Source organism: Triticum urartu, chromosome 2A (genome assembly GCF_056163025.1).
Source record: "Triticum urartu cultivar PI428250 chromosome 2A, HENAU_Tu73, whole genome shotgun sequence".
Lineage (NCBI taxonomy): Eukaryota > Viridiplantae > Streptophyta > Magnoliopsida > Poales > Poaceae > Triticum > Triticum urartu.
The window spans coordinates 174918886-174932525 of NC_141874.1; the positions used below are offsets into that span (position 1 = coordinate 174918886).

The following is a 13640-nucleotide window of genomic DNA, read 5'->3' on the forward strand; positions in this document are numbered from 1 at the left end:
CACGCTAGGAGGGGAACATATAATATGTATGGACAGACATTCTCTCACTGAAGCACACTACACAGTTCTACAGAATTCCTCCTTGGTGGCTCCGTATATGGATGAACACAAGAATTTGCTACACTCCAAACACCCGGAGCGGTCTGATGACTAGATTACACGTGAACAAACCAGGAGTTTCGCCAGCTGGTTGCAGACACGTACCATGCATGACACCTCTATTGAAGATGACCTGTACTTGTTGTCCCAGTTACCATCTTCGAATATAATGACTTTCAAAGGGTACGAGATAAATGGTAATACATTTTACACGATTGCCCAAGATAAGAAGAGCACCAACCAAAACAGTGGTGTCCGCTTTGATGCAGAAACCAAGACGGGAAAGGAAACATATTATGGTTATATACAGGACATATGGGAACTTGACTATCGACGTGGTTTGAAGGTCCCTTTGTTTCGGTGCAAATGGGTCAATATGACACGAGGCGAGGTAAAGGAAGACCCGCAGTACGGAATGACAACAGTGGATCTCAACAATCTTGTGTATGCAGACGAACCATTTGTCCTAGCCAATGATGTGGCACAGGTTTTCTATGTGAAGGACATGTCTACCAAGCCAAGAAAAAGAAAAGATAAGGAAGCGAATGCATCGTACGATGAGCCAAAGTGGCACATAGTTCTTTCTGGGAAGAGAAACATCATGGGGGTGGATGACAAGACAGACAAGTCAGAAGATTATGAAAAGTTTGATGAAATTGCTCCATTCACAGTGAATATTGACCCGAGCATCCCGTTAAATGATGAAGATTTTCCATGGTTACGGCGCAAAGGGACACACGCGAAGAAAAAGTTTCACACCCAAAGATCTGGGATGTGATCGGCTTCACTATCATCACTTTCTTATGTGTTTCACACCCAGAAGGGAATCTCTGTAATAGTTAGGGCAGTTAATTATGTGTTTTGGCATTTGAAACGCGAAGAAATTTTATGTGCAAACAAATTCTTTCATGCCTTTACTGATTTTTAAAGTTAAGTTATTCACAAACTAGTGATTCACACTAATTTCAAATAATTCAAAATTTAAACTATTCAAATTTGAAAACTACGGGCACTAATAGAAAGTTTGTAATTTTTTGTACCTAAAGCAAAAATATTCACAAAGAAACTCTAAATACACAAAAAACAACTCAAAAATAAATAAAGCAAAAAAAATAAAAAAAAAAGCCCGCCTACTAGGCCAAAGCGGCCGGCATACGACTAGAAACCCAACCTGTTGTTGGGCCAGGATGCAGGCCCGCAAAGGCCCAGTAGGCCTACAGGGCAGCACAGAACATGTAAGCCCAGTAGGCCTGCTTTGGAGAGGAGCTCGAGAGAGCTACCGCACGGGGGTTTATAAACCAGTGCGGTCGCCCCTCGGCTAACGAGGTGGGACTAAACTTGCCGCACCGCACCTGCGCCAGCGCACCCCCTTTAGTAACGGGTCGTGGCACCAACCGGTACTAAAGGGGGGGCCTTTAGTACCGGTTGGAGCCACCACCCGGTACTAAAGGGGGTCGCTTCCCGCCGCTTGGCCTGGCCAAAACAGGCCTTTAGCACCGGTTGGTGGCTCCAACCGGTACTAAAGGCCCCTCCTATATAAACAACACTTACGAAGATTTCAGTTTCTCATCTACTTCTGCTCCTCTGCACCGTCGCCCGCCGCGCCCCCCGTACGTCTCCATCCATCATCACCGCCCCCGTCCCCGTCGTCGCCGCCCCGTCGTCCCCGTCCCCGTCGTCCCCGTCGTCACCGCCGCCCCGTCCCGGCCCGTCCCGTGTCGTCCCCGTCCCCGTCATCGCCGCCCCGTACGTCCCCATCGTTGTCGCCGTCCCGGCCCGTACGTCCCCGTCCCCATCAACGCCGCCCCGTCCCTGTCCCCGTCGTTGTCATCCCCATCGTCGTCGCGCCCGTCGCCGTCCCCGTCGCTGCCCCCCGTCGCCTCTCACCTCGCCGGTGACCGCGCACACACACACATACATTTTTTGTTTTTTAGTTATACAAATAGTTAGAAATTTTTCTGTTTTTTAGAAATTGTTAGAAATTTTTCTGTTTTTTAGAAATAGTTAGAAATGTTAGAATTGTTAGAATAGTTAGAAATGTTAGAATTGTTAGAATAGTTAGAAATGTTAGAATTGTTAGAAATTTTTCTGTTTTTTTAGTTATAGAAATAGTTATAAAAAAGTTAGAATTGTTAGAAACCGCGCCGCTTGATGAGGAACCCGGCCCCGGGTCCCGTCGTCGACCCTGATCTCATTTGGTGGCGTTCGCGTGGGCCAGTTTCGGTGCGGATGGAGCCGGCCCCGCCGGAGGTGGTACGTCGCCGTGTCAGGGAGGAGGACGAGCATGTCCATCGCTACATGGTTGCGTTAGAGGGCGGCAGGTTCTCCAATACCTGGCAGTTTCTTCAGGGATCTCACTTCAGCTATGATCCTGTGAGGGTTCCTTCTCTTTGGGTGTCCACCGCCCGCGCCGCAGGAACCGCGAGTGTCCTAGATTCTTCTGTATTATTCGATCTTTATTAGCTACCTAGCCAGTGATGTACTCAATATATAATATTCAAGACGATGTATTCGAGATTATATATTATTCGAGACGATGTATTCGAGATTATATCTATTATTCGAGACGATGTATTCGAGATTATATCTATTATTCGAGACGATGTATTCGAGATTATATCTATTATTCGAGACGATGTAATTTGAATACTAAATTGTTTTATATTTCTTTTGGCATAGTTAAATAAAAGCTATGGCGGACAATACCAACAGAGAGGGAGAACAGACCATGTTCGATATAATACACGGGCCAGATGATGATCAGAATGAAGAAGATTATGACGGCTCCGAATTTCTAAACAACACCGGAGAGGGTGATATGATATTCGATCACAACGACCGAATTGATGAAGTCATGAACTACGATTATGACAACACCGGAGAGGTATATATATTTATATAAGCAGGCATCTGGTGATCATCACATGTTTTAAATGAGTTGAAGATATATTAACGAATCGATCTTTCTTCTTTCAGCCATCCGGATCGACCAAATCTTCAGGCAAAAGGATGAAACGAGGCCCGAACAAAAAGTTGAAGGAGGGCGTAAAGTATAATATCGAGGCAATCAAACGTAATGGCGAACCATTAGCGCCTAAGAAGATTGCGGACAAGTTCGTTCGTCAGTGCGCAGTTCTTGTGAAGGACCAACTCCCGATCTCCCTTCAAGAATGGAGAAAGCCAGCAAAGCCACGTCCAGATCTTACTTTTGTCGACGACAGACAAAAAAGTCTGCTTTGGGATACTCTCATGGAACATTTCACCCTACCAGATCATTTCACAGAAGCAGATGTGTAGAAAGTCAAGGACGCTGCTCTTAGGAAGATGGCGATTGCATTCAAGAACCACAAGAATCGTGAATGGGACAAGTACGTCAAGGGAGGAAGGAAGACTCCAGTATTCGAGGGAACACTAGAGAATCAAAGTGCTCATTGGGACGATTTCGTGAAATTCAAGGATTCAGAATTATCTAAGGAACGGTCAAGAATAAACAAGGCCAATGCCGCAAAAAAGGATAAGTTCCATAAGCTGGGGCCAGGTGGCTATGCGGTGGGAATGCCTAAGTGGGATAAGTCTGAGAAAGAGATGTTGGATGCAAGTGTCACTCCAAAAACATTGAGCTGGCCCCCCAGGTGTAGGACTTGGTTCTATGCGCATGGGGGGGGGAGTTGGACCCGAAGACAGGCAAAGTTTCCAAGAAGGCATGTCTGGACGGAGCCGAAGATAAGCTACTTGTTGCAATAGAAGAGGCTCGATCCGGGTTGTTCGAGCCCAACAGAGAGAACGACAAGCTTACGCGTGCCCTGGGAAATCCTGAACACCCAGGAAGAACACGAGGCATGGGCGCTATTCCGTGGCATGAGGGGTTTTCGGATTGGAACGCGGACTACAAAACCCATGCGAGAAAGAAGATTGCGGAGGAGAAGAAGAGGAAGATGGAGGAGGAGCAGAGGAAGCTCGACTATGAACGCCTTCAAGGCCTAGAATCAGCGCACGCGGACTTGGCAATCAAATTCGAGCAGCAACAGGAGCAAATCGACTCACTTAGCCAGCAAAGGGGGTCTCAGCAGCTGCAGCAGCTAGCGGATGATCCAGCATTGGATACCACCGCCCCATCCATGCCGAGAAGCAGCATGGGTTCCGCCCCGTTTGACGCAATGCTGGATAGATACCCCGTGGATGATATCGCGGAGAACACTAACTGCGAGCTACACTTCAAAATTAAGAACATATCCTTGAAGGTGGCGGACGGTGTTGCTTATACAAATTCCCCCGATGCAACCTTCCATTGCAACCCGATTCCAGCAGGCTATGCTCGTGTCGTGGTTGATGAGGTGGTGGACCAATATTCGGGGCTAGAGCTTGACATTCCTGGAGGTGACGAGGAGCACACACTCGGAGATGCCAAACATCGTATCATCCTATGGAGAAAGGATTGCATCATCTTTCGAAGGCCACCGACACCGCGTCACCCGACTCCTCGTCGAAGTCCGCCATCGAGTCAGCAGACTCCCGCTCCTCCAAGTCCACCAACGCGTGAGGCCACTCCTCCTCCTCCAAGTCCGGCAAAGTGTCAGGCCACTCCTCCTCCAAGTCCGACACAGCGTCAGACGTCCACTCCTCCTCCAAGTCCGGCACAACCTCAGGCCACTGCAAGTCCGGCACAGCTTCAAGCCACTCCTCCTCGTCCAATTCAGCCCCGTCAGCCGTCTCCGCCACCTCAGCAATCGCAGAAGAGACACCCCGCAGCTATGGTGCGTAGCGGTACGAATCGAGGTCAAAGTACAGGAAGTACAGGCGGAGGCAAGCGATATAAATATGGTCCAAACCTCACTACTCCTCTTCCTGAGAGGGCTTACGACAGGACCGAGGAGCAAACCAATGCCATAGTGCGGGCAGAAGTCGACGCCCATTTTGGACCGAAACCGCCACCGCCGCCAAGGGAGAAAGTGCCTGTGGAAGTAGTTGACCACTTCATTCGTATGGCTCAACCACCAGCTCCTAAGCCTGTTGACACAGACTATGAGTGCCACATCAGGAAGTTACATCGACAACGTCTACAGAAGGAGGCGAGCTCAAGCTCGAGAAACAACAAGCAGCTGTCAAAAAATGCGGGAAAACCGTTGCCCAGCTGGGAGAACAGGCGGCGCAATCGATCCCCCCCTTGTTGTGCCACCAACAACACGTGACAGTACGCGCGCCCAATATTATTGTGGCCAAACAGTTTACATTCCCGAGGTGGGCGATGTGGTAATAACCCAGGAGCATATAATGCAGGCTGAAACTCTCAAAATCACTGTTGGACAACTCCTCGAGATCGAGGACATGCCTGTGCTTATAGAGGAGGAAATAAAACGGAAATATGCCCGGGGCCAACCTTTGGTCAAGCCAGAAGAGGTCAAGAAGCTCCCAACGAGAATGTATGAATTACATCAATGGTACATGGACATTACCAAGAGATCCGATCGAGAGTCCCTCATGGTGCAAGTCAAGAAGGATCATTACTACCATGAGAAACCTGTGACCGTTGAGTATTCTGAACTGTTTCAGTTATACAATCAAGACGCACTCGACAAATCTATTGTCAGTTGCTATTGTCTGTAAGTGATTTCTTTCTGTAATTTAAGTCTCAAGCTAGCTATAGTGATCCTTTTGATCAATCATTACCTGTAATTATCCTCACTATATTCTTTTCTGTGGTATTATGCAGGATGAAGATGTATGAAATGAGAAAAGGTGGACGCTATGGCATTGGGTTCATTGACCCAAACACCGTTAATGAATACACATGGACAATAAACAAGCATCATGAAAAGCAGGTAGAGGACAGCATGCTAGAGTTCTTGAAGCGCCTCAAATACAATGAAGATATACTACTTCCTTACAACTTCAAGTGAGTCACACTTTCTTGTACTACAAATTCTCTGTTTTTGCCTACTAGCTAGCTACATGTTTTTGCTTACATATGCCCGCTTAATTAAGACATGCAAACGTGTGTGCATGCAGATTTCACTGGATCTTGTGTATCATTAAAGTTGACGCCGGAACAGTTCAAATACTGGACTCACTACTCAAAGCAAATAGTGACTATAACATCTTGTTTGGGATAGTCAACAGGTAATTTCAATCATTATTAACTATATATCTCGGCCTATTTAGTTCGTCATTTCATGATATGAACTATTTAATAACCCCTTTATTCATTTTCTTTGTCGGCGGGCAGGGCTTGGGCAAGGTTCATCAGCGTCACGGAAGGCGAATGGAAACGACAGCTGAAATGGTTTCAACCCAAGGTAAGTAATTAAGTAGTACTAGCTAGCTAGCTAGCTGCCATCTCTTTAATTATCATGCTTGATTAATTATTATCTGATCAAATTAAATTCCATTCTCGTAATAAAGGCCCTGAAGTAGGCGCAGGGGACTAATTTGTGTGCATTCTGCGTTTGCGAGAACATTCACATGATGGCGTCCGAAAGGAGCAGATCTCAAAGACAGGAATGGGTACGCTTGTCAGAACACTATTCACAATTTTTACACCATTATCGATATCTAGTCACACAACTAATACACATGCATATTGATCTCCTCCTTAACAGTTCAAAGAGGTGCGGGACAAGCTCCTAGAAACAGAGCGCGTAGAAGCACTTTAAGAGGAAATAGCAGGATTTTTGCTCGACCAGGTCATAAATCCGAAGGGAGAATACTAATACCCGCTACCGCCCCCATCGACCAGGTCATGAACCACTTCCAATTGCCATCGTGCTCCGAAGGCACCAATTAGGCTAATGCCACTGGCTCCGAAGGCAACATGCATATGTAGGAGAAATTGTATATAGCTATACATGTGTGTATGTGTGAATTAATATGGTGGTTTGTGAGACATTGATGATATATATATGATTGGTTCTACTAGAAATTCTATTTATATATATGCATAATGTGTACAATGTGTAGTATCGTAAAATACCAGCAAACGAAAAAGAATTAAATGGAAAACAAAAAATTAAATGAAAAAGAAATCATAAAACCAAAAACCCCCCAAACATTTTAGTACCGGTTGTCTTACCAACCGGTACTAAAGGGATCCCGGCCCCCCGAGCTGGCTCGTGCCACGTGGTTGCCCTTTAGCACCGGTTCGTGCTGAACCGGTACTAAAGGGGGGGCCTTTAGTGACCACACTTTAGTGCCGGTTATGGAACCGGCACTAAAGGGCTTACGAACCGGTGCTATTGCCTGGTTCTGCACTAGTGATCGACGCCTCCAACATCGCCGAGGTCCGGACTCGCCTCAACGACGATCGCCAGCGCCTCCTGGACCTCACCGAGACACTCGCCGCCACGCAGCGTCACCTCGACTCCGCCCAGCTGGAGCGCAACGCCGCCTACGGCTTCACGCCTGCCGCCCCCGAGCCAAGCCGGGTCGCCGATGTGCGAGCCCGGGGTGGCGCGATCGGGCGCGCTTTCGGCGCCCTCCCTACCGTCTACGAGACTCCCGCGAAGAACATGCGCACCGCCCAAACAGCCGCGGCCGACATGGATCAGCTCGCAGGCGAAGAGCTGCAGGATCGCCTCAAGAGGGTGAACGATCTCCTCGCTGCGGCTAATGCGCATCAGGACCACCTCAACCAACTCGCCAAGCCGGCCGGATCCGGCTCCGCTTGTGTCGCTGGACCCGGCGATTTCTAGCACATAGCATCTTCGCCGCACTTGGTTGAACAGTCTGTCGGCCGGCAGCATCAACACGTGGGTCGACTTCGAGCAGGCCTTCATGCGCAACTTCACCGATACCTACAAGCGACCCGGCCGCCCCAGTCAGCTCGCCATGTGCGTGCAGGGGCCGGCGGAAACCGGCCGCGAGTACCTCGCACGCTGGACCGAGCTTCGGAACAGCTGCGAGGGCGTCCATGAAGTTCAAGCCATCCAGTACTTCGTAAACGGGTGCCGAGAAGGCACCCTCCTCAAACACAAGCTCTTGCACTCCGAGCCGGCCACTATGGCTGCACTCATGGTAACGGCGGACAAGTATGCCAACGACGACTCCGCCATGAAGATCCAGGTGGCGCTGGACGAAGCCGGCAAGGCAAAGCGGGTGCCGCCTCCGAAGTCGGCCGGTGAGGGAAGCTGGCAACAGCACAACCAGCAGAACAACAAGCGCAAAGCCGATCAACCGGCTCAGCGCTACGACAACTGACTCGTCGCGGCCGCCGAGCAGGCGCCCGCGGCCGACCCGGCCGCCAAACGTCGGAACACCGGCAAAATGGCATGGCAGTCTGCCATGAGTTTCGAGGATATGCTCGACGCTCCCTGCAAGCACCACAGCGGCGGGAGGCCGTCTACGCACACGCTTCGATAGTGCGCCATCACCAAGCGCATCACCAGGGGCGACATCCCGCCGCCTTCAGCTCCGGCTCTGGGAGCAGGGCAGCCACCTTCGCCTCCGCCGCCGCCTCCGGCCACCGGCGCGATGCACGATGACCCCTACCCGGCCCAGAACGCGACCTATGTCGTCTTCACCAGCCTCGACGACGACAAGCGCAGCGAGCGCCTCCTTCGCAGGAGGTGAGCACCGTCGTCCCAGCCAAGACGGAGTACATGCATTGGTCGAAGCGCTCGGTCAACTGGACTCGGGAAGACCACCCGGCCGTCATGCCGAACCCGGGTGGTTACGCTCTCGTGCTCGACCCCACCATCGTCGCGCCCCGGCGCACATTTAAGTTCTCCCGGGTTCTCGTCGGCGGCGGCAGCAGCATTAGCATTCTCTATCGCGATACCATGACCAAGCTCGGCCTCGAGGCCAAGGAACTGGAACCGACCCGGATGATCTTCCACGACATCGTTCCCGGCCTCTCCTGCTCCCCGATCGGCCGGATCCGGCTCGACGTCCTGTTCGGTGACAGCAGCCACTTCCGACGCAAGCCGATCTGGTTCAAGGTGTTGGACCTGTCCAGCGCGTACCACGCGCTACTGGGTAGGCCTGCGCTCGCCAAGTTCATCGCAGTCCCCCACTACGCCTACCCGAAGATGAAGCTGCCAGGTCCGATGGGCCTCATCACCATCACCGGCGACTACCGCAAGTCCCTGGACTGCGCCCGTGACAACGCTAAGCTAGCCGAGTCGCTAGTCGTAGACGAGGAGCAGCGCCAAATCGACCGAATCGTCGCCTTGGCCCAGGATGCGTCGGCCACCCAGATCCCGACCAAGGAGTCGGTCGATGAGGCCGCGTTCAAACCCTCCAAAGATACCAAGAAGGTAAAGCTGAACCCAGAGGATCCCAGCTGCAGCAAGTACGTTGTCGTGGGCAACTGCCTCAAAAGCAAATAGGAAGGCGAGCTCGTCAACTTCCTCCGTGAGAATCGGGATATTTTTGCAAGGACCCCAGAGGACATGCCGGGTATCCCGAGGAAGTACGCCAAGCACAAACTCCACGTCCACAAAGACGCCAAGCCTGTCCGTCAACCCCTGCGACACTTTTCCGTGGAGAAGAGAAGGACCATCGATGAAGAGGTCGCCAAGCTCCTGGCGGATGGCTTCGTCATGGAAGTATTTCACCCCGAGTGGCTGGACAACCCATTCCTCATCCTAAAGAAGAACAAGACCTGGCGCATGTGTATCGATTACACCAGCCAGAACAAGGCCTGTCCCAAAGACCCGTTCCCCCCCCTCCCGCGCATCGATCAAGTCATCAACTCCACCGCCGGGTGCGAGCTCCTGTCCTTCCTGGATGCTTACTCCACGTATCATCAGGTCAAGGTGGACCCAGCCGACGCCCTGAAGACGTCCTTCATCACACCTTTCGAGGCATATTGCTACATCACCATGTCGTTTGTCTTGAAGAACGCCGGCGCCACCTTCCAGCGCTGCATGTAGAAATGCTTACTGTCGCAACATTCATGTCTACGTGGACGACATCATGGTGAAGACCAAGCAGCACCTCACGCTCCTCGACGATTTGAAGGAATGCTACCTCTTTTAGCACGGCGTTGGTTTTCCCCAAAGAGGAATGGATGATGCAGCGAAGTAGCGTAAGTATTTCCCTCAGTTTTTGAGAACCAAGGTATCAATCCAGTAGGAGGCTACGCGCGAGTCCCTCGCACCTGCACGAAACAAATAAATCCTCGCAACCAACGCAAATAGGGGTTGTCAATCCCTATAGGGCCACTTACGAGAGTGAGATCTGATAGATATGATAAGATAATATTTTTGATATTTTTATGATAAAGATGCAAAGTAAAATAAAGGCAAAGTAAAAGGTAGAGTAAATAACTAAGTAGTAGGAGATTAATATGATGAAGATATACCCGGGGGCCATAGGTTTCACTAGTGGCTTCTCTCGAGAGCATAAGTATTCTACGGTGGGTGAATAAATTATTGTTGAGCAATTGACAGAATTGAGCATAGTTATGAGAATATCTAGGTATGATCATGTATATAGGCATCACGTCCGAGACAAGTAGACCGACTCCAGCCTGCATCTACTACTATTACTCTACTCATCGACCGCTATCCAGCATGCATCTAGAGTATTAAGTTAAAAGCAGAGTAATGCCTTAAGCGAGATGACATGATGTAGAGGGATAGACTCATGCAATATGAAGAAAACCCCATCTTGTTATCCTCGATGGCAACAATACAATACGTGCCTTGCTGCCCTTACTGTCACCAGGAAAGGACACCGCAAGATTGAACCCAAAGCTAAGCACTTCTCCCATTGCAAGAAAGATCAATCTAGTAGGCCAAACCAAACTAATAATTCGAAGAGACTTGCAAAGATAACCAATCATACATAAAAGAATTCAGAGAAGATTCAAATATTATTCATAGATAGACTTGATCATAAACCCACAATTCATCGGTCTCAACAAACACAACGCAAAAAGAAGATTACATCGAATAGATGTCCACAAGAGAGGGGGAGAACATTGTATTGAGATCCAAAAAGAGAGAAGAAGCCATCTAGCTACTAACTATGGACCCGTAGGTCTGAGGTAAACTACTCACAGTTCATCGGAGGGGCTATGGTGTTGATGAAGAAGCCCTCCATGGTCGATGCCCCCTCCAGCGGAGCTCCGGAACAGGCCCCAAGATGGGATCTCGTGGATCCAGAAAGTTACGGCGGTGGAATTAGGGTTTTGGCTCCGTGTCTGATCGTTTGGGGGTACGTGGGTATATATAGGAGGAAGAAGTATGTCGGTGGAGCAACAGGCGGCCCACGAGGGTGGAGGGCGTGCTTGGGGGGGGGGGGTAGGCGCGCCCCCTACCTCGTGGCCTCCTGTTACATGTCTTGACGTAGGGTCCAAGTCTCCTGAGTTGTATTCGATGAGAAAATCACGTTCCCGAAGGTTTCATTCCGTTTGGACTCTGTTTGATATTCCTTTTCTTCGAAACCCTAAAACAAGCAAAAAACTGCAATTCTGGGTTGGGCCCCCGGTTAATAGGTTAGTCCCAAAAATAATGTAAAAGTGGATAATAATGCCCAATAATGTCCAAAACAGTAGATAATATAGCATGGAGCAATCAAAAATTATAGATACTTTGGAGACGTATCAAGGAAACCTTCGCTAACCTGCGCGAATACAAGGTCAAGCTCAACCCGGAAGAATGCGTTTTCGGCGTCCCGACCGGAAAGCTACTCGGCTTCCTCGTCTCGGAGCGCGGCATTGAGGCGAACCCGGAGAAGATCAAGGCCATCGAGCACATGTGCAAGCCGGCTTGCTTGCGCAATGTCCAGAAGTTCATCGGCTGCTTGGCCTCGGTCAGCCGGTTTCTCAGCCGGCTGGGCGAGAGGGCCTTGCCCCTGTATCAGTTGATGAAGAAGACAACGCCGTTCGAGTGGAACGACCAGGCGGACGAAGCCTTCCGGGATCTCAAACGCATGCTCTCCACCGCACCTGTCCTGGCCGCCCCAGCCGAGGAGGAGCCGCTGTTGCTCTATGTCGCCACGACCTCGCGGTCGGTCAGCACGGTGATGGTGGTCGAGCGACCGGAGAAGGACAAGGTTCAAGCCGTCCAGCGTCCCGTCTACTACCTGACCGAGGTGCTCTCCACCTTGAAGCGGAACTACCCGCACTACCATAAGATGTGTTACGGCGTGTACTTCACCGCCAAAAAGCTAAAGCAATACTTCCAAGAACATGTCGTCACCGTGGTCAGCACGGCCCCTCTCGGCGAGATCATCGGGTGCCGGGATGCCTCTGGCCGGGTCGCCAAGTGGGCGCTCGAGCTAGCCAGCCACACCATCTTCTACGAGCCCCGCACCACGATCAAGTCCCGGGCTCTAGCCGACCTCCTCCTCGACTGGACTGAGACCCAGTACCTGCTGCCGCCGCCGGACTCGACGCACTGGCGCATGCACTTCGATGGCTCGAAGATGCGACTCGGCCTGGGGGCCGGCATCGTGATGTCCTCCCCCAAGGGAAACTGGCTCAAGTATGCACTACAGATCCACTTTGCTGCCTCCAACAACGTCGCCGAGTAGGAAGCCCTTGTGCACGGCCTCCGGCTTGCCAAGGAACTCGGCATCCGGCGAATCCTTTGCTTCGGCGACTCGGACCTGGTAGTCCAGCAGTGCTCCGGCGAGTGGGACACCCATGACTCCAACATGGCGAGCTACCACTTCCTCGTCCAGAAGTTGTCCGGGTTTTTCGAGGGCTGCGAGTTCCTCCACGTCCCGCGCGCGGAGAATGAGGCGGCCGACACGCTCGCCAAAATCGTCTCGTCCCGGCAGTCCATTCCATTCGGTGTCTCTCTCGAGCACCTACACAAATCATCCGTCTAGTCATCTCTGGACTCCGAGTCCATCCATGTCCCAGACGACCCGGCCGCCCCTCAACCCGACCCGGAGACTGCTTCGACCGACCCGGCCGCGCCTCAACCCGGCCCGGGGATTGCTCTAGCCAGCCCGACCGCACCTCAACCCGGCCCCGGGGCCGCTGAACCCGGCTCCGGGGCTGCCCCCCCCCCCCCCCCCCCGGAACCCGTTGTGATGGCCGTCCTCACCGGGGTCGTGGCACCGTCCTGGGCCCTGCCCATTTCAGAGTTCCTGGAAAACGGGGTCCTCCCCATGGACGAGATCGAATCTCGGCAAGTACAGCGCCGCGCGTCTGCCTACAGCATCATCAACAATGAGCTTGTCAAGCGCAGCTCCACTGGCGTGTTCTAGCACTGCGTTGAACAGGACAAGGGCATTGAGATCCTCCTCGACATACACTAGGGCGAGTGCGGGCACCACGCCGCCTCACGGTCCCTGGTGGCCAAGGCTTTCCGCCATGGTTTCTAATGGCACACGGCCCTCGAATACGCCGAGTTGCTCGTCCTCAAATGTGTGGGATGCCAACGCTTCAGCAAGCGCAGCCACCAGCCGGCGTCGGCACTCCGGACCATCCCGATCACCTGGCCCTTCGCGGTCTGGGGACTCGACATGGTGGGACCCTTCAAGACCGCTCGAGGCGGCATGACGCACTTGCTGGTGGCGGTGGACAAATTCACCAAGTGGATCGAGGCAAAGGCCGATCAAGAAGCTGGACGGTCCAACGACCATTCGAT

General features: G+C 51.6%; 1 protein-coding gene across 1 annotated transcript; it reads left to right on the top strand.

Annotated features, from left to right (window-relative positions):
* Window positions 1-12696: 12696 nt before the first annotated feature.
* Window positions 12697-13257, top strand: LOC147984424 (uncharacterized). Its single transcript, XM_087541096.1, has 2 exons — window positions 12697-12835; window positions 12908-13257. The coding sequence occupies exons 1-2, from the start codon at window positions 12697-12699 to the stop codon at window positions 13255-13257; spliced, it is 489 nt and encodes a 162-aa protein (XP_087397222.1).
* The last annotated feature ends 383 nt before the right edge of the window (window positions 13258-13640 follow it).